General features: G+C 43.8%; 1 protein-coding gene across 3 annotated transcripts in view; it reads left to right on the top strand.

Moving 5' to 3' along the window:
* Positions 1-19,348, top strand: part of GKAP1 (G kinase anchoring protein 1) — a 46,158-nt gene that overhangs the window by 6,589 nt on the left and 20,221 nt on the right. For all 3 annotated transcript variants that reach the window (XM_019555285.1, XM_019555284.1, XM_019555283.1), the window contains exons 2-3: positions 6,461-6,725; positions 11,935-12,078. In XM_019555285.1, the coding sequence (XP_019410830.1) occupies positions 6,513-6,725; positions 11,935-12,078 (357 nt within the window). In that variant the 5' untranslated portion in view covers positions 6,461-6,512. The remainder of the gene's footprint in view (positions 1-6,460; positions 6,726-11,934; positions 12,079-19,348) is intronic.

Genomic DNA, 19,348 nt, shown 5'->3' with positions numbered 1-19,348 from the left:
CCCCCAGTACTCCTTCCTGCCATGGCAGGGGGTCGGACTAGATGATCTACTCAGGTCCCTTCCGACCCTAGAAACTATGAAACTATGACTGGGTAGTCAGTTCCATTTTGGGGAACTGTTAAAGGTGTCTCTTGGAACCAGGAACAAAGATACTGGGGGAAAAGACTTCTGTTAGAGATGTTTTCTGATCCTCAAAAGAGACATAGGACTACATTGCATTTTTGGATCTTAGAAAGTTAAATTCCTTTTTTCAAAAAGTTCAAGTTTTGGTTATGCCTTCCTACTCCTTTCAGCACTGGTTTGGAACTTTTGACCCCACAGGGGCTCATTTTCACATAAGCAGAATTGCTTGCTACACAAATGTGTAGGATTATTTTATCAGTTCTGTTGTTATTGGTTACAAGATTCTTCCCTTCCCCATGTCAGCTGCATCTCAGGTGTTCCCAAAATACTGATGATAGCCAACTGAAGGTGGCATACATTTCTACCTACATACAGATGGCTGATTTACTTAATCTCAACCACTTCCCCCAGACTTGCAAAGGACTTGCAACTGCTTCAAGAATTAGACCTCTTAATCAAGTGAACAAGTTCTATGTTACCTACGTCCTCATTACACTTACTGTGTAGTTTGGCTTTGCTAAAAGGAAAGGCTTTCCAGCAGAATACAGGAACCTAAAGTATATGGAGGCTTGTTCTGACAGAGAACTTGACTACTTTAGTCATCTGGACTTTGTAACTTATTCCACTTTAGTCTTTTATACCCAGTTAAGGCCTATAATGCAAATTGGCTCAGCAGTGTAGATGACAAGGCTGTCTTGTCTGGATATTGCAGAAAGTATTGCTCTCTACAGAAAAGGCCCAATCAAAAAAGTGAGTACCTTTAAAGGAAAGACTAACAAGTCTTCTCCTGTCCTTTCTTTTTCTCAAGGCACAAATTTGTCACATGCTTCAAAGCCACATACCAGTTACGTTCAAAGAAAGTTCTTTGCTTCTTCAGATATCAGAAGAACAAAATTAGATGGTAATGTTTTTTGCACCATCAGCCTCTTAAACAGTGTCCATCTCGGGTATCTCCAGTGTATTAATAGATCAGCTAAGAGCTTCACAAGCATCGTAAGTTAGACTAAAACAACAGTGGCAGTCAGGATTTTCTAGAAGGGAGAGCGTGCAGGGAGAACGTGTGTCCACTAGTCTTAGTCACATTTAAAAAAAAAAAAAAAAAAAAAAGTTCTTTAAAGAATGAATGCCAGAGGCAGTGAACTGGCTTTCTCCTCTATTTGGAAACAGATCTTGTTTCCTTTGTATTTTTCCCAGTTTCCTTTTAATAATAATATAGCATGTACATTCACTTGCAGGATAACTCAAAAACAGTATTCAGTGTGCAGTTGGGTGGACCACAGATCAGTTATACTTATGATGTTTATGTAAGGAACTTGGAAAATAGGTCAGGAGATCAGACTGAGATATGGACCGTCTGAAAACTTCATTCCAAAGTCTCTCTGCTTTGTAGCACAGTATGTGGGACTTTGATTGTTCTAGAACTTTTGTTATTCAGTATAATTACTATATAGAGAATTCTCTGTTCTCTCAGCCTTTTGACATTTGCATAACTTTTTTTAAGACTTCTGTTGTGAATAAAAATGTTTTTAGGACTTCTCTTGTGGAAAAAAGAGTTCTGTTGTGAGAGAGGATAGTCTTTTTATTCACAACAAACTGTCACATACCAATCTAACATTCCATCCAAAGATACTTACTGCATTTCAGTTCCCTAAAATTATGTCTGTAATTATATACCTTGAAGCCATTACTCTTGGCCACTTGGAAGTTACTAAAGGGAGTGTAAGCCTCACTTTAGGAAAACCCAGCAACTTCTTGTGATCTAAATTTGGGACTGATAAAGCACCTTGCTGCTTCTCTCTTTATTTTTTTCCATTTCCCCTGAACCTCAGCAGTTCTGCCCTTTCAGTTTCTCTCGTTAACCTTGTCTGAGAGTAAATTTCACTGTGTTTAAGGTTTATCTTTTTACAATACTCCATGAGAATAAAGTGATCTTTGCCCTTACAATAGGAAGGAAGTTGGGGTGGGGTTTAGACAGTGACTTCAGACAATGTACCATTAGACCTTAAGATTGTCACTTCCATAAAGACCAGTCAAATTATGTATCTTAAAGAGTACTGAGTGGAGTCAATACAGGAAAGAACTTTTTCTTCATATGTCCTCCTTGATTAAAGTTTTAAATTAATTTTGAAATTATGTAGTATAGCTTCATTGTCATCATTAAGTTATATTTTTTCTTGAATACATTTGAATTTCTAGAACAGGGTCTATCACTTTAAAATTATTTATACACAGATATCACTCATTAAATAACCAAGAATTTTACTAATTACTACAGCTTTTATCACTATCAAAAACGTTAAATGCATATTATACGAAACATCATCCTATGTGTATAGAATTTCATCTTGGATTACGGCTACTTTTGTCCTTTTTCTTCTATAAAATGCATATATGCATATGCACACTAGTCATTTAATCAGCATGTATATTTTGGGAAGAATTATGACACAATTTAAGTTTGTGGCATTATGTTTTTGTTGTATATGATATGAATAAAAAATGGCTTTTTCCAGATTTGTACTTAATTTGTATACTTAGTTATGCATTTAGTTGTATTGACAACCACAGCATGCTGTAAACTATCCTGACATTTGCAAAAAAGTCTGTAAAAAGTTATGCAAAACACTTTTGACCATAAATTTTAAGGAGTATGAACTACTTGGAACAGACATTAGCCATACATGGCTAATTCACAGCTGTTAATCTCTGTATACCTTTTCCCATGCACATGACCTGGATTACTTGTTAATAGTATTTTAGCATTTATTTCAGCAGTTAACTTGGGACTTTTTTATGAACTTTTGCTCTATCAGTACAGATTGAGAGAATAGACTGTCTTCAGGTGTCCTGTGTTGAATGAAAATAGCACTCCTCTCCAGCCTCCGCTCCAGTTTAGGTATCATTGCTGTGATCAAAGAGAAGCAACAAATCATTCGCTTCTTGCACGATGATCATAGCTGATAACAAACCAGGTGGCTTGATGACTAGATTTAGTGGTGCATCCATGACATTGTAAACACAATGTGTCTTTGGGACTATTTTTTTTATTTCTTCCTGCATCTGTCACAATCTGTTAGGGTTTGGGACACTGGAAACCCCCAGGCTTTTCCTTGACATGAATAGTAGCATACGCTGTACGGTGAGACATTCTTTTCTCTGCCAGATGTAATAGAATTCTATTTTTCCAAGAACTACTGCATCAGAATCAATATTCCATACAAAACCATACCAAGCCCTTGTCTCTTCTGCAAATAACATAGCACACAATATTCTAGTATACTACCTTCTTTGTGTCTGCGAGGTTAGATTCCCAGAGAATTATTTTGTCATTGATTGTAGCTACATCTGTCATGTCTGGTTATTTTTTCTGTATAACATTTCATTATATGAAAAGAACTGTGTCTTATCACTTTCACAAAGAAATGTTTGCTAGTTACCCAGGACTCTAAGGAATTTTTAATTGTTTCCTAAATTCCCAGTCACAATATATTCAGAGAAATCTGATTTATAAACAGTACACATTATTGTGTCTGAATCCTTTTTTTTTAAACTTATTTAACCTTGTTTCACGTGTAATCTCTGGAAACGTATGACATCTGGTATGGAGTTTTTGACAGCAGCTACTCCTTTAAGAACCACAGTACCGACATCAAGTGGATTTAGTGTTCAGTGCAAAATCCACTTCAGAATAAAATTGACTTTATAAGTTTAGCTTGTTATAGAAGGAGAGAAAAATGCTGACTCCCATGTGACAAAAGAACTTTAAGTTGCATTCCTTAATATAACAAGAAATGAACAATCATTAGAGAGGTTTTTAAGAAGGCTTATTTGCTATGTCTCCCTTGACTTAGCTTTTTGAAGAACCAAATTGCTTTGCACAATGATTGTCTTCAATTTGGGATTCTTTTCATCACAAGTGTATTTAGAGATGCACAGATATATTGGTCCATAGTGGATCAGCACCAATAAAAGGAAAATTAATGTAATCAGCAATCTGCTTTATTTGGATGGTATAGCCAATAATATCACTGATAAATGCTGTGTGTATGCGCACAGCTGCAGCATATATGTGACCAGGAATGGGGCAGGAACAGGTGCCACCCAGGCAGGGGGTGGGAGGGGAGGGATGGGTCCCTGCCACTCTGCTCACCCCTGGGGTGTGGGGCAAGTGTGGGCATCGGGCCAGGGCCAGTACCAGTCTCTTTCTGGTGAGGGTGCTGGGCTGGAACTGTCCTTCAGGGTGGGCGTCAGTGGCTTTGGAGGGCAGGGGAGGGGAGGGTGGCTGTGGGCTGGATTACAGCCAGCCCCAAATTCTCTGTAGCCATCCCTCCCAGCACCACGGCTACCTGTCCTGCCCTGAGCACGGCCCCAGTCCAGCCCTGTCTGCTGGGAAGAGGCTAGCACAGCCCCTGGCCCTGAGCCTGCAGCAGGCAGCCTGCCTTGTCCTGCGCACAAATCTGGGGGGCACATGCCCCCCTTGCCTCCCCCTGGGGTGTGCACATTCCCCCCCCCCCCCAAGATGAGCTGCCTGCAGCTGGGCAGGGCCTGCCCCAGCCTCAGCCCCAACTCCCTCCTTCACCACAGGGCCCTCAATTTGCACCCCCGTGCCCTTTCCTTCCCCCATGCCCCTTCCCCCCACAGACTTACCAGCCTCATGATCCTGCTTTCCAAGTTGCCAGGCTGCCTATCAGCTATCAGATCGCTATCGGCTGATATGGCTGGTTAATAACTGGTTATCAGTAATGGCCAAAAAAGTCTTTATCAGTGCACCCCTTATTGCATTGTCCGGCTAATCTTAGATTTCCTATGGACTTCTCTTTCCATATATATCCAGTATCAAGCACAAAGAACCTGGGAAATCATCCTTAGAAGTGTTTCATCCATAGATTAATTCATATTCTTCAGTAACATTTTAATAAGAAGAAATTTTCATAACATTGCTTAAATGCTGTGGTCTGCCATGATTTCAATTAAATTTAGTTTTGCATGATAAAACCTGATCCATGTATCATTCAATTTCTGCTTAAACCACACCTCTGTATGTCATTTTGGTTTCATATGGCATCATTTCAGAATAGCTGTGCATCCCATGTCACTGGCCATGTGTCTCTTATGTTTTTAACATTAGACTTTCATATCAGTCCTTTTCTGTCGCATGCACTGACTCCACTATGTTTTTTTACCTAAAACAACCTTTTTGTACTCAAGGAAACCCCTCCATAACTTTTGTAAATTCAGTGGCACCCAATTTCAAAAACTAATTTTATATACACAGTGCTTACCTCCTTACAGAGGAGCCAGGCAGTGGAGGTGGGATCAGCCAGGCAGGGCTAAGCCTGTTCTTATCTCTTCACATGTCTCTCATCTCCTCCCAGCTAGAGGCACCCTTCAAAGGATCTGATGACATCCCAGAATGCCAGGAAACCCTGGCTGAGAATCACTCTTGCAAATAGATCGAAAGTATATTGAAATACCTAAGCTTTTTAATTACCCTTCACAACTAAGTTTCAAACCCTGTTTAAAAAGATCATTCTTTTCATGTGGGGATTGCAGTCTAGTAAATGTTCAAATGTCAGAAATGGAACTCCTTTTACAAGCCTAAAAATGTCTGTAATAGTATGCCAAAGATGAACTTGTTTTAACTAAATTTGTAGGTCTTTCACTTTTAAAGTTCAGTGCAGATATGCCAAACTTTATTCCCTATGGTTAGCCTTAATATTAAATGCAGAATTTGGGGTTGGAATTCAATAATCTTTATTAAATTAAAACTAATTTTCTGTGTGGGAGAGCACTGATTGCTAAAATTCTGATAAACAGACAGAGACCATTTGAAAAAAAAATGGACTCTACTCACTGGTAACTGAAGTTTTGAGATGTACCTGCCTTCATGCATATGTTAACCAGCTACTTGTCCTTTCTCCTCAGAATCCTGTCTCTCTGCTGGGCTATGTAGTTTTCATTAAAAAACAAAATAAAACAGGAAGTTATTGGAATGGTGTAGTCTGCCTGTCCTTCTATACAGTAACCTTCAGCACATCAGGAGCTGTAAGAGGCAGGCAGGTACCATAACAGAAAATGTTTCTAGAAAAATTGAACACAATACTGTTTTTGTTTATATATTACGATTAAATAGTGATAGTGGAGCAATTTAAATAAAAGAAAGTGGATGCAGAACCAAAACAAGTCAATTTATCTTGAGCCCTTTGGACCAGAACTACATACAGTCTGTATAACTGATAGGTCTGAACCATTCATGTTTTCTGTATATACTGTTGCAAAACATTCTTGTGTAGTGGGCTAGTATGATTCACTTCCTATTTCTTTGCTACTTTCCCAGAAAGCATAACATTTGAATAATAGCCATCCCCAGAGTAACGCCTGACATTGCAATGGCCTCAGCTGTACTCAGTTCAGTTCCCACCACTGCCTCCCGCTTTGCTCTGTTGCAAGTGGATAGTGATTCTGATTCGGAGTCTGGAAAGGGAAGAGGTGGTCGAGGTGCTGGGAAGTCTCAAGCTTCAGGGGCAAAACTGGCTACAAACGAGAAGAAGAAAGAGAAGAGGAGAAAAAAGAAGGAACAGCAACAGAGTGAAGCTAATGAGGTAGAGAGGCTACTGTTTTTTTTTTGGTAATATACAAGATTGTCCTGTTATCTGAATATTATGGATGTTTTTGTTGCACTTATATTTTTGTAAAATAAATTCAGTGTATAGTTATTAGAAGATAGTATTTGAGGTTTTTCTCAAAACTTGCCAGTGTTCTCAATCCCAAAAGCATTTTCCCTTTTTATTTGGAAAACCTCAATTATGTGGAAAAATCAATTAATAATCTTAGGCTCATATTAAAATGACAATTAGGCTTTTCACTTTTTTCATTTGTGATTACACATTTTCAGCTGGAGATGTAGGAGAGAGAGACCTATTTTAGGAAGCTGGAACTCATATCTCTGTAGTAGATTTAACAGAAATTTTCTTTACATCAAGAAAGGGTAGAGGCCTTCAAAGATGTTGATGTCATACTGGGTTATGGAGAAGACAGTGGGGCATGTGACAGGTGGTTGTTTGTTTGGTTTTTTGTATGGAGGTGTACTTGTTAAAACTCCTTTATAGGACTTGTATATTGATAGTCTTTAGGTTTAAGAAATGCCCATTATAGTAAGAGTCAACTCACATGTGAGGGGGAAAAGGGGAATCCCTCTCCAGGAGAAAATATTTCCCCCTTCAGTTCAAAAAGTTACATATCTTGGTCTGTGAGTCAAAGAACTTAAGGCAGTTTTAAATGAAGGGTGCAACATGAACCATTTGCTTTAGATTTAAGGGTATAAAAATTCCCTAACTCAGTCCCTTAATTTCTCTTCCCCTGGTCTTCATTTAATCTAGAGCCCATACCCTAGCTGCATTGGTATAGTTTTAATTAAGCTTTTTCAAAGTAAATTTTTCTAAGTAGTTATCAAATAAGTTTTTGAAGGTTTGGAAGATTTTTTTTTGCACTGTTATAGTTTTCTTTTATGCCTCTGTCCTGGTAGCTGAAGAAAGAAGCCAGCTTTCATGAAGGACTATTTTTGTCCTGACATAATATTGGTTGCGAACCAATGCAGCAGTTGTCTAAAATGTCTAAGAGAAGGATAGATGTTTAGCTTGTTTACAAGTCTTGAGAACAGCATGTCAAGGCTTTCTGAAAGTCTTTACAGTAACTTTTAGGAAGGTATTGTAGAACCAGGTTGTTAGGGTGCAGGTCACAGCTATCCTACCCGATACTAAAGAAGGATCTGGCCTGTCTGGTTCAAAAAGGTTGAATTTTTCAACCATAGGTATTAGGATACAGTTTCCTCAAGTAAAGCAGCAAGCCCTCTATGCAGTCTTCGTTCTTTATTTTACCAGGAAAAAAACAGGTGAGCAATGATTCTAGACTATAGATCATTTCTTTGCCTGACAGATAGGAGCCAAAACCCTTCCGTAACATACAGCGGCTAGAACTAAAAGTGCCAGACTTGGAAGCCTAAAATTGCTGCTTCAGTTATGGCAGTTCCTTATCAGCTCTTTGGGTTTTTTCTTGAGACATCTCTTCATCAAGAAGTTTCAGGGAGAGAGAGTTAGACCATACATACCATATTTTCTCTCACAGAACCCATGCTTCCCCTGAAAAACAGCTGCTGGAGATTGGTGTGTGCATTATATGCAAGGAACACAGTAAGAGCAGGTTGTGCCACTTACTGACTACAACAGAAAGTAAAATCTCTGCAAAGATCCATAGGGAACAGAACAATGAGTAGGCTCTGCTCTTTAGCTGCTGCTACTCAGTTACTGCAAGGGAGTGCGGGGGGGTGGACAACACATGTCTGCATGTGCTACTAATTGGCATTGATTAATTTCCAGGTGCATGTCTACACATGCTGCCTGTTGGAAGGAGCCCAGTACAGGCTGTTTCAGCCCTGCTCTGCCCCCCTGCAAGGGGAACTCAAGGCTCCCCTGGGTGCTGGCCACACAGCTGCCAGTGAGTCCCCTGCTGGGCGGGACTCCTCTGCCCAGTGGGACCTGTCCTGCGTGTGAGGCAGCTTCCAGCAAACCTGGGAGGGGAGGGCATGGGGCTTGATGGCAGCTGCCCTGGTTGATGTGGAGCTGACCGCTCTGCGAGGCAAGCAGGGACTAGGAACCCAACCCCCTCCCACCTGACCCCCAGTGCAGCCATCTTTGTGCCATGCAGAGGTGCCCTGGGGGGGGGGGCAGGCAGGGGCTGGGTTTCCAGCTTCCCATTGCCCGCAGGAGCAGCCATCCCACACCAGGATCTGGGAGAGACAGAACAGAGAGCTCTCCAGTCCCAGCACTAATTGGCTCCTGGTTTCTTGGGAGAGCCAGAAACTGAGCAGCAACAGGACCAGGGACAGAGAGTTCGCTTTCTCCTGCTGCCTAGGCTGACTAGGGGCAATGTCTACAGGAGTGGTGTTGTGCAGTAACAGGTACTAGCTGTATTTACAAGTACAAGCTAACTGCGCTATAGCCTCATTTACTGCCCAGTAAATGCACCGCACATGTAGATAGTGATGCCTTTACTGCACAGTAGATTAGTCTGCTGTGCAGTAAAACATCTCATGTAGATACACCCTGGATGATCTTTTTTACTTCATTCTGCCTTTAAAAAACAAGGTGTGTATTCCAGAGCATATTTTTGTGTGAGAAGATATGATATTTACAGTCAAATTGAAAAGGCAGGATAACTTACTAATTTTTACATTTTGACAGTTACTTGTAACAGTCAATGCTTGACTTCTAAAACGGTGTGGTTCTTTTAATGTTGCACAAACAGCTTTACAAGTATGTCCTTACTGATGGTCCTCCCCATGCTGCTCACTTGAACAAGATAGCATTTACTTTTATATTAGGTAAAACAGGGGTGGGCAAAATACAGCCCATGGGCCAGATCTGTCATGCAAGGCACTTTCATTCAGTCCATGTGCGCCTGCCAATTAATTGTATACTGCCCAGCCCTTCCTTCCGCAAGGGGGAGAGCAAGGGGCCCACAAATACACCTCTCTCAACATACTGTATGGTGTCTTGCTCCCACCCTTGTGGGCAGAAGGGCCCAGACAGCATGCAGCTTCTAGGCAGGGCTGCTGCTGCTACCGCTACAATGGCTGGGTGACCTGCTAGGCTTCTCTGGCATCTTGCTTGAGCCAGGCACCAGGTAAGTGGTGGGGGAGGGGGAGCTGCAGCTGTGCGGGTCCAGCGAGTATGGGGCTGGGGCTGGGACTGGGGCTGGCAGCAGTGCAGAGCTTGCACCCAGTGGAGAGGTGGGAGGGCAGAGCACAGGTGGGCAGGATGTGGATGTGACGGATCATGGCAAGGTGTGAGGACCCCCTACATCCTCCCACACATGGAGCATAGCCCCCACCAGCAGCAGTAGAAACACCAGCAGGTGGTGGGCACTCATGCCCAGCACAGGCTCTGCCACCTAGTGGCATGTGGTTCCAGCCAGCACTGCACACAGGAGCGAGAAATGCAGCCTGGCTGGCCCGCCTTTATTGCGAGGGCTCCTCATGGTTCACGTGCAGCTTCTGGCACTCCTGCACCCCTGGGGAAGCCCCACATGCTGAAGCCAGCTGCCTTCCCCACCCCCTACTGTGCAGATCCTGGGATTTCACCAGAAGTGAAGTGGAGCCCCAGCCCCTGCTTCCATGCAGAGTCCCGGGACCTGTACAGCAGAGAGAAAGGAAGGCAGCAAACTCCAGCACATGGGGCTTCCCCCAGTGCTGCACAAGTGCCAGGAGTTGCACGTGCGTTGCACTGAGCCCCCATGATAAAGGTGGGCCAGGCAGGCTGCGCTCCTTCCCTTGCATGTAGCGCTGGCTAGTGCCGCACGCCACCAGGTGGCAGCACCTGCACCAGGCACAGGCATCCGCTGCCTGTGAGTGTTCCCAATGCTGTCATCGGAGGGTATGGGGGGGGGGTCCCCACACCTCTCCACAATTCCTCACTCCACAAGCCACACACACCCACCCAACATGCCCTATTGCCTCCATACCCCACCCTAGACACATCAGCCCCCACACCCCAGCCTACACACACCAACCACACCCCGACACACAATATACAAGTGTAAAACCTTATTTTTGAGTTATCCAGTCACCTCTATATACGCTATACAAACACAAATCATGGCAAAAAACATTTTTGTAATAAAATTTAAAAATGTTATAGTAGGTGTTTGAATTTTACTGCATAATTCGGTTTATTTCTGGTTCCAGGATGGCAACCCTTTCATCCCAAAATGAGTATTTCTGGGGCAGGGGTAGGGGGAAGGACTTCTGGTGGTAAAGGTCAGGGGTTAGCGGTGGGACTTCTGGTCCCAAGATGGCAACCAGGGGGTGGGGCAACTGTCATGGGGCCCTTGACAGCTCACCAAAACTCCTTAAACGGCCCTCCAGCTGAAAAAATTGCCTGCCCCAAGTTAAAATAATACAAGGATTGTAAACTAGATGTTTGGGTCCCAAGTTGTTGATGGTGGTTAATGCTCTGAAGTTGGACCTACGTTTTTTTGTGTTGAGGGAGTGGGCAAGAGGTCAAGTTGTCAGCTTTTTCTGTGGATGCCTGACGCGCCTAGCAGTGCATTAGTGACCCTGTAATGCTCTGGAGAGTGCTTTGAAAGCATGAGTCTTTCATTCTTTAGATATGTTCTTAGGTTCGTTTTCCACCCCCAGCCCCCTGTGTCAGTATAAAATCATATATCATCTGTGCCCCCCCCCCCCCCAAAAAAAAAAAAAAAATGCTCTTTTACTATCTCCCAATGAAATAACAATTTAAAAATTTGGTGCATGACTTCTCTGAGCCCCTGCATTTCCCTGGCTCTTTATGGACACAAGCCTCCCAGCTCCTTACTACCTGAACATGGCTTTGTGCTACTGCACACTTCTGGATCCATGCTGCTACATGCATTTGGCACTGCTGACTAGCTAGAGTAGTGGCACAGAGCCAGTGCCATGCGGCTGTATGAAGCCACACACTTTAATGCTGTTGCCCAGCAACATAGAGTTCTGACCAGTCAGCAGTGCTGAGGTGTATGGCAGCGCAGAGCCAAGGGCATTCAGTTCCTGTAGCCCACCAGTGCACCAGATGCAACAGGTCTGCAAACTAGATCCAGCCTGCAGGCCATGTGTTTTGACACCTCTGGTTTAATAAACTTAACCCAAGGCTTGGGGTAAATTATAGGCACATATAAATGTCTTTGATAGAGTTGTTTCTGTATATTCATTAACATTCTAGTAAATAGCAAAACTGTTGCTGTTATTAATTGTGCTTCTTGCTTTCTGCTTTGCAGCTCAGAAATCTTGCTTTTAAAAAGATTCCTCAGAAATCCTCCCATGGAGGCTGTCTATCTCAGCATGAGCAAACATTGTACAGTCAAGTGCAGAAAGATTCTCAGGAAGAAAATTGGCAAGAGTGGAGACAAAAAGATGAACAGGTACCGCTTGCTACTGTGAATTATTTTACTTTACTCTCTTATGGAGTAATACAAACGTCACTTATACGTATCTGATAAATGGCTGTGGCTGATTATTTCACATCAGTTGGAAGAATGCAGTTGCTCATCTCTTCTTATTTTTGCATAAATAAATCCCCAATGCTGCTCAAACTTCATAATTTAGTCTGATACATTAAAATGTTTTCCAGTAGAGAAGAATCCCAAGAAGCATCTTTACCACCATTCTGAATATGAAAAGTACAGATTTAATTCCATTCCTTCCTTTTAATGCTTTGATATGCCAAGAGTGAGCTCTGCTATTCAGAATAGCAAGTTACTAAACAGTCACAGTGCCACCAGGACTGCCTCATCTTTCAGTGCAAGATATTGGTTTATCATATACATGTTTAAAGTGTCTCCCCCAACACCCCTTTGGTTAATATATTTATCAAAAATAGTTTCTGTAATGATCCCAGGTTTACTAACACTAAAAATAGAAGTAAGCTATTGTAATGTTTTACCACAGCTCCTTTCAGTAGAGGTAGCCAAGGTAGAAGATAGATAAAATACTTGGACCTTTCTTGCCTTGACATAAGACTGTTAAACAAATCATGTAATTTATCTTTTTAAGGGAAGTAATAATTCACTTCCCAGTGATGTAAGTAGGAGGAATATTCATAATTAAAATGAACTTTTCTTTGTTAATTGATTTCAGTGGTTCAGTGTTTTAGTTAAATATGGTCAATAAAAACACATGTGCTTCTCTCATTCCTTTGTACTGGAGCTTTGGCAGTGACAGGGGAATTGCAGGGAGCCAGGAAGGGAGGAAGGAGCAGCACCAAGACCTGAAGTGAGGTGTCAGGGGGATTAGCAGCTCCCCCTTCACTCAAGGGCTGGGGAGGAGTATCAAGTGGGACAGGGGAAAGCTGTTGCTCCTTGCCCCCGTATGGAATCTGTACCCCTCAGCCCCACTGGGCTGCGTGCGTGCGTGCATGCATGCATGCATGTGTGTATGCGCCTGGGGGGGCAGCTGTGAGTAGGCATGTATCGGGGACTGTATCAGGGTCAGAGCCTGAGGAGACCTTCCTCCTGCCTTCGTCACTACACACATGCACGTACACACAGACACATGCTTCCCTGCCCCTTCCTCCCTCCCACTGCTGCATGCGTAAGCAACATATCTCCTCTTCCCTCCCCAGCAGCAGTGGGGTGGGCATGGGGTGATAGCACGGCAGGGCTGGTGTGGGGATGGGAGCAGGAGGGTGCTCTTTGAGGGCTGGTAGGCAATGGCAGCAGGCTGCAGGGGGCAAGCGCAGCATGGTGCAGGGGCAGAGCTGCTGGTGCCTGAGAGTTGCTGCCGCCACTGCTGCCTCTTCCCCCTACACTGCCCCCAGCCCAGGGCCTTTATGGGCCCCTGCTCAGCCAGCACTGTTGCAGCACTGACCCTCAGGGCTGCAGCAGGTCTCATGCTGGCTCTGCTGTGTCTTCAGTGCTGCTACGTGCAAATACATGCCACAAGATTGGGGGACAGAGGGAAGGGGGAGGTGCCCAGAGCCCAGGACAGAGCAACACCTACAGCAGGAGCTGCAGGGGTTGGGGATTGGGCTGGGTCTCTTCCCAATTCCACAAGCACTCACCGCAGTACACACCTCAGCCCCCACTGCACTCTGGCTGCAGTCCTGTGAGCCAGCGCTGCTGTTGCTGCAGCTGGTACCTTCTGCATGGTGGAGGGTGGAGGGAGAACAGTGGGGAGTGCCAGCTGTGGCCCCTTTTTCACTGTCTGCCCTGAGGTACATGTGCAACTGCTGCCTCCGCGGAGCCAAGCCATGGCTCTGGACCCTGGTGTGCCAGTTGCAGCCTCCTGGCTGCCTGCCACATCCAGCTTGGGCTCTGGGAAGTTGCTGCCTGCCGTGGACCCTGAGCTGCTTGCAGCAGGGCTTTCAGCCTCCCCTTCACGTGCTCTGAGCAGCCCGCACTCCATGGCCAGTGGCAGCTGCCCACAGTCCAGGCCAGCTGTAGCATGCTGAGCAAAATGGCCTCACGTGCTACACTCCGGCACACATGCCAAGGGTTGCTGACCCTTGATTTAAATGATTCCACCCTTTTCTTGTAGGGCGAGCATGTTTTCTCCATTAGTAACATTGTATTCATGTAGAATTGGTAACATCACAGTTCGCTATGGATTATGCCTTATGAGGTGCCCTAGTAACTGAGGGTCACTACTGACTGGTAACTCATCTTGGTTGTTGTATACCTCTGCTGTGTCCTTGGTGCTTCTAGAAAGTATTGCTTTTGAGCATGTTTCACCTATTCACTCAGATGAAATCAAGAAATGAGGGGGTATGTCAGAACTGTCTTTAGCATCTTATGTACCAGACCCAGAAATGAGTTGAATGGGATATGCTTGAGTGCTGGAGCCATACTGCAGAAAAGTCTGGAAAGGTTTACACAATATTCAGGGGATAGGTTTGAGTTTGAAACTATTATTTGAGGATACTATATGACTTTGTTAACAGGTACCTGAACTCTTTTGCCATGTAGATGGATGTATTCAACCTCATCGAAGAAGGTTGTTCTGTAGCTTTTACTTGAGCAAGAATTCAGAAAGCTGTGCTGGTAGATGGTCAACCACTAAGTGAAAACATCATTTGGAGCCTAGATTAGTGAGGGTTATTTAATGTTTTTGAGGTTGGTGATGTGATTCTTGCAGTGTCAGGTTCTCATCCCTTCTGTGCTTTTTGATGAGATGTATTTTGATTGTCTAGCAGTGTATTGGTGAGTCTGCAGTGTTTTAGAGACTTTCATGAAACTTAAGCTGTAGAATGATTTTTTTTTTCTGGTTAGGCTCATTTTTTCTTCTTTCCAATAGGTAGGAAGAATTCAACATTTGTATCTTAAATGTCTGCTCTATTAAATATTAATTATAAAAGAGGACAAACACTGCACTTTGTAAGTAGTTATTGGACATCCTGATGGTTAGATCATCCTTAACTTAGCTGTCATACACTTGAATCTTGGTTTATTTTAACCCACAGAATAGGTAGGGCACATAACTTGCGTAGAAGTTATCTTGTGTTTTCCTTTTACTTTTAAAAAGTCACTTTGTAACTATGATGTTGCTCTGAAGTATACTATTCCTAACAATGTAGTCATGAGAAGACCATTTTTACTAATTGATAATATACAATAGCACAACTAAATTGGAGGTCATTGCAGTTTTTGAGATCTGAAGTGTGGACTGTCTGTAGTAGAGCTTTGAGCATGCTGTAAGTCTAAACAATCTTCTAGGTGGGGCAGGGGGGTTGGCAGTGTTTTCTGGTAGGTGCAGCTGGGGTCCAGAATAACCCATCTCGGACTCAAGATGGGTAGACACTAGGACCTGGTCACCTCAGCTGATTCTCTCTGCCAGTGGGCTGCAGCACAGTGTAGATACAGCTCCTTCACCGAAGCCCCAGGCACCCAACCTTGACTTAGCATAGGGAGAGCTCGCCCTCTACAAGTCCTGAGTGTCTAGCTTAGGCATAGCACAAACAGAGCCTCTGCAGGTTGGCTCCAAAGGCTTTGCAGGCTGTAGATTGCTAGACCTGTTCTAGGTTTGTAGCAGATCAGGTGTTGTGAAGGGACACGGTTATAATGACGTGTTTTGGTTAAAATTGACTGGTGAAATTGTTAATGGTCTTAAAGTTGTTCTCATTGGCTACAGAGGTATTATGCATAAAATAAAGCAGTTAACTTCTCTGCTACCCCAAGCAGCTCATCACAGCTTGTTTTTTAAAGCTTTTGGGCTTGAAGTGAAATTCTAATTGCACCTAAAACCAATAGTCAATGGGGCTTAGACTCCAAAGTGACTAAAACACATTGGAAACTTTCCTGAGAAACTTGGTTCCCCTTTAAATGAAAACTTAATTCGGGAACTGATGGGTCTCAGAAAAGTGTTGTCACTGTGTCACTGGATGCTATCTTAATCTGATTCCTGAAGATGCATTTGAGTATTGCTGTAGTTTGGGTGGGTATTCTTAACAAGTGTTGACATACTTTATAGTCTCTGTATGATATATTTTATCAAACAACTTTCTATCTTTACATTTTATTGACTGTTTTTTTTTTTTCTTTCCCCCTTACTCAGTTTTAGCGCTGTAATGCAGGGCTATTCAACTTCTAAGCTTCCAAGAGCCACATGCCACAGGAGCTGCATGAGCTGTGTCAGCTGCACCAGGGGCACCAAGTAGACACTTTCCCCACACCCACTGCTACACTGGGCATGATTCCCCCTCTTGACTGCCCCATGCTAATGTGAGAGTGATTCTCCTTTCCCCCCTCCTTCCCAACACTACACACCTACATGGGAGCTCCTACAGAATGGGTCTCCCCCTCCCTCGCTCCACCCAGTTGTGGCCACATTTTCACCATTGTCTCCCACCCACCAATCTTTGATCTATGTTATGATGATCATTTTGGAATGATCATAGTAATGTACTTTCACAAATTCTGTTATTGATTAATTAGTCTTACGGTATATTTCCAATATACAACTTTTAATAGAATTACAGGACTTTAAGGCTTAGAATCCCATAAAGAACTTAAGCTCTTAAAAGATAGATGCTGCAATTCCTGAGTCTTAGACATTTGGCTCCCAGATTGAAATTCAGAATCTTGTGCTTGATGCCTTGCTCCCCTTACAAAAACTTGGCGAGAGTACAGATATGTTTGCACTGCTCAATATAGCACTGTGTAAAGATACTTTGGGTTAGTTGTGAAACTTCTGTCTAGTGTGCTGAAATTTATTTGGCACCAGGCAGTGCCATGCAGAGGAAAACCCTGCACTAGTTCTGAAACCAGAAGCAAAAAGTCACACTAATATGGTGCTGCGCTCCAGACTAACCAGTCCTGCTGAGAAGGCTTTACTGTTTTTAGGTCCAGAGCTGTCATGTGCATGCCTTGTACCCTGTATACATACCCTTAGACACCCCAGAATAGGACCCAAAACAGACAGCATGTGAGTAGGGTCAGAATCCAAGACTCCTGCCTTTTACAAGAGTGTCTTAACCCCCAAGCTCTCATGTCGCTGGCCCAATGATGTTTTGAATCTTTCTTGAATGATGGCATGGAAGGACAGAGTACTCTCCTCTACAAGCCTAGCCTCCTAGCTAGTGGTTAGGAAACTCTCTCAGAACTGGGAATTGTACTTTTGAACTCTTTCTGGTTGAGAGAGGCATTGAACTCAACTCTCTTGCTTCCTGAGCCACTGGACCACTCCTAACCATTAAATCATAGTATAAAAAATGGACAAAGAACAGCGAAGACTCCCTATGCCTGAAGAAGGGTGCATGTGCCCAAAAGCTTGCAAATAACGTTTTTGCAGCTACTCAGTTGGTCTAATAAAAGTTATTATATTTACCTAAAGAAGTTTGCCTGCCAGTATAAAAAATGAACATACTTCTGCAACTGCTGTCAATGTTTCCCCCTAAGGTTTAGCGATCTGTGAGGAATCTTAGCTTGGAGTGCAGTGTGCCTGCCCCTCCCCCCTCCTGCAGCAATCTGTGGCTGGGTTGGGGCTGGTGGTGAGGAGCCGGACGCAAAGCTGGCAGTTGGGGGTGGGGTGCAGTGTTGGTGCCCCCTTGCTTCTGCACTAGGCATTTCCCCCCCACATGGCTACCAACCACCTCCCAGTTGGTACACCACTGCATGCACAGCACTAAAAAGTTATTGCTCAGCATGATTTTTTTATTTGCGTGGCCACGCATGAGTGCAGCGTAGAGAGAACACTGACTGCCATGGCTGCAAACAGTGGAAGCTGATCCTGTTAGCAAGTATTAAGATGTTCAGAGCAAGCATATGAGATTTGGCTGCTTAGAGTAGTTAAGCCTTCCTGACTGGATTTAGGCAGGTGCTAGATCTCAAGTTGTACAGACTGGGCAAATTTGATGCATGCAGAGAAGAGAACTCAAGGCATTTGGGAAGACAAGAGTTCAGGTGCTTCAGGAATTACTCAGCAGTTGAGTGTGGGGGTGTTGGGTTGTTATTTCAGGGTTAGGCACTTCAGTTATGCCTAGTTCCTAATTTCGGCACCCGGGTGCTTTACAGATCCTGGTTTTAAGGCTCTTAGAAATGTTGGTGGCACAAGCTGCAAAAGACTTGTTACTACTTTAGGGCCACTTGAATAATTTTTATGGTTAACTCTGAATTTTCATAATCAAGTTGCAGTAACACTGTAGCCCCAATAAATATCTGAGTACCATTTTGCTAGATTTTATGCAAATACTTGTGGCAACACGCCTTGTCCTGAGAAGTTTATAGCATTTAAGTTTATATGTATAATATTAATAAGTCTTTGTATGTGTTGCCTATTGTAATTTTCATGTTTTCCTTCCTCCTCTTTTCTCATTGCTTTTGCATGCAATTTTCCAGGGCAGTAGGCGTGACATGCTTTTTGCAAACATCATAGAACTAATAGAAAGTTAGAATTGAAAGGGTCCTCAGGAAAGTCATCTAGTCCAACACCCTGCTCAAAGCAGGACCATCCCCGACTAGATCATTCCAGCCAGGGCTTTGTTGAGCTGGGCCTTAAAAACCTCCAAGGATGGAGATTGTACCACCTCTTGTTCCAGTGCTTCACCACTCCCCTTGCAAGAGTGTTTTACTAATATCCAACATAAATTTCCCTTGCTGCAACTTGAGACCACTGCTTCTTGTTCCATCATCTGCTACTGCTGAGAACAGTCCATCTTCATCCTCTTTAAAACCCCCTTTCAGGTAGCTGAAGGTTGCTATCAAATCCCCCCTCGGTCTTTTCTTCTCCAGACTAAATAAACCCAGTTCCCTCAGCCTCTCCTCACAACTCGCATGCCCCAGCCCCCTAAACATTTTTTTGCCTTCCACTAACTCTCTCCAGCTTGCCCATATCCTTTCTTCAGTGGAAGGCATCAACACTGGACACAGTACTCCAGTGGCCTCACCAGTGCAAAATAGGGGGGAATAATCACTTCCCTTGATCTGCTGGCAAAGCTCCTACTAATACAGCCCAATATGCTGTTGGCCATCTTGGCAACAAGGGCGCCCTGTTGACTCATATCCACATGGACGATTGGTGCCACCTTAAGTCATGGAGGGTATGTGCCCCCCCCAGCAACCAGTCAGCAACCAGGGGGTGGGAGGAGGTCCCCTGCGGCCAATCTCGCCAACCGAGAAGCAGCTGTAGCGCTCCCAGAAGTGGCCATGGCACTTCATCCAGCGCCTACAGGGAGGGCACCAGTGCTCCCACATGCCTGTA

This window comes from Crocodylus porosus, unplaced genomic scaffold (genome assembly GCF_001723895.1).
Source record: "Crocodylus porosus isolate Cpor-Errol unplaced genomic scaffold, CroPor_comp1, whole genome shotgun sequence".
Classification (NCBI taxonomy): Eukaryota; Metazoa; Chordata; order Crocodylia; family Crocodylidae; genus Crocodylus; species Crocodylus porosus.
Note: the sequence above shows the minus strand (reverse complement) of the source record. Positions and strands in the feature narration are given on the sequence as shown.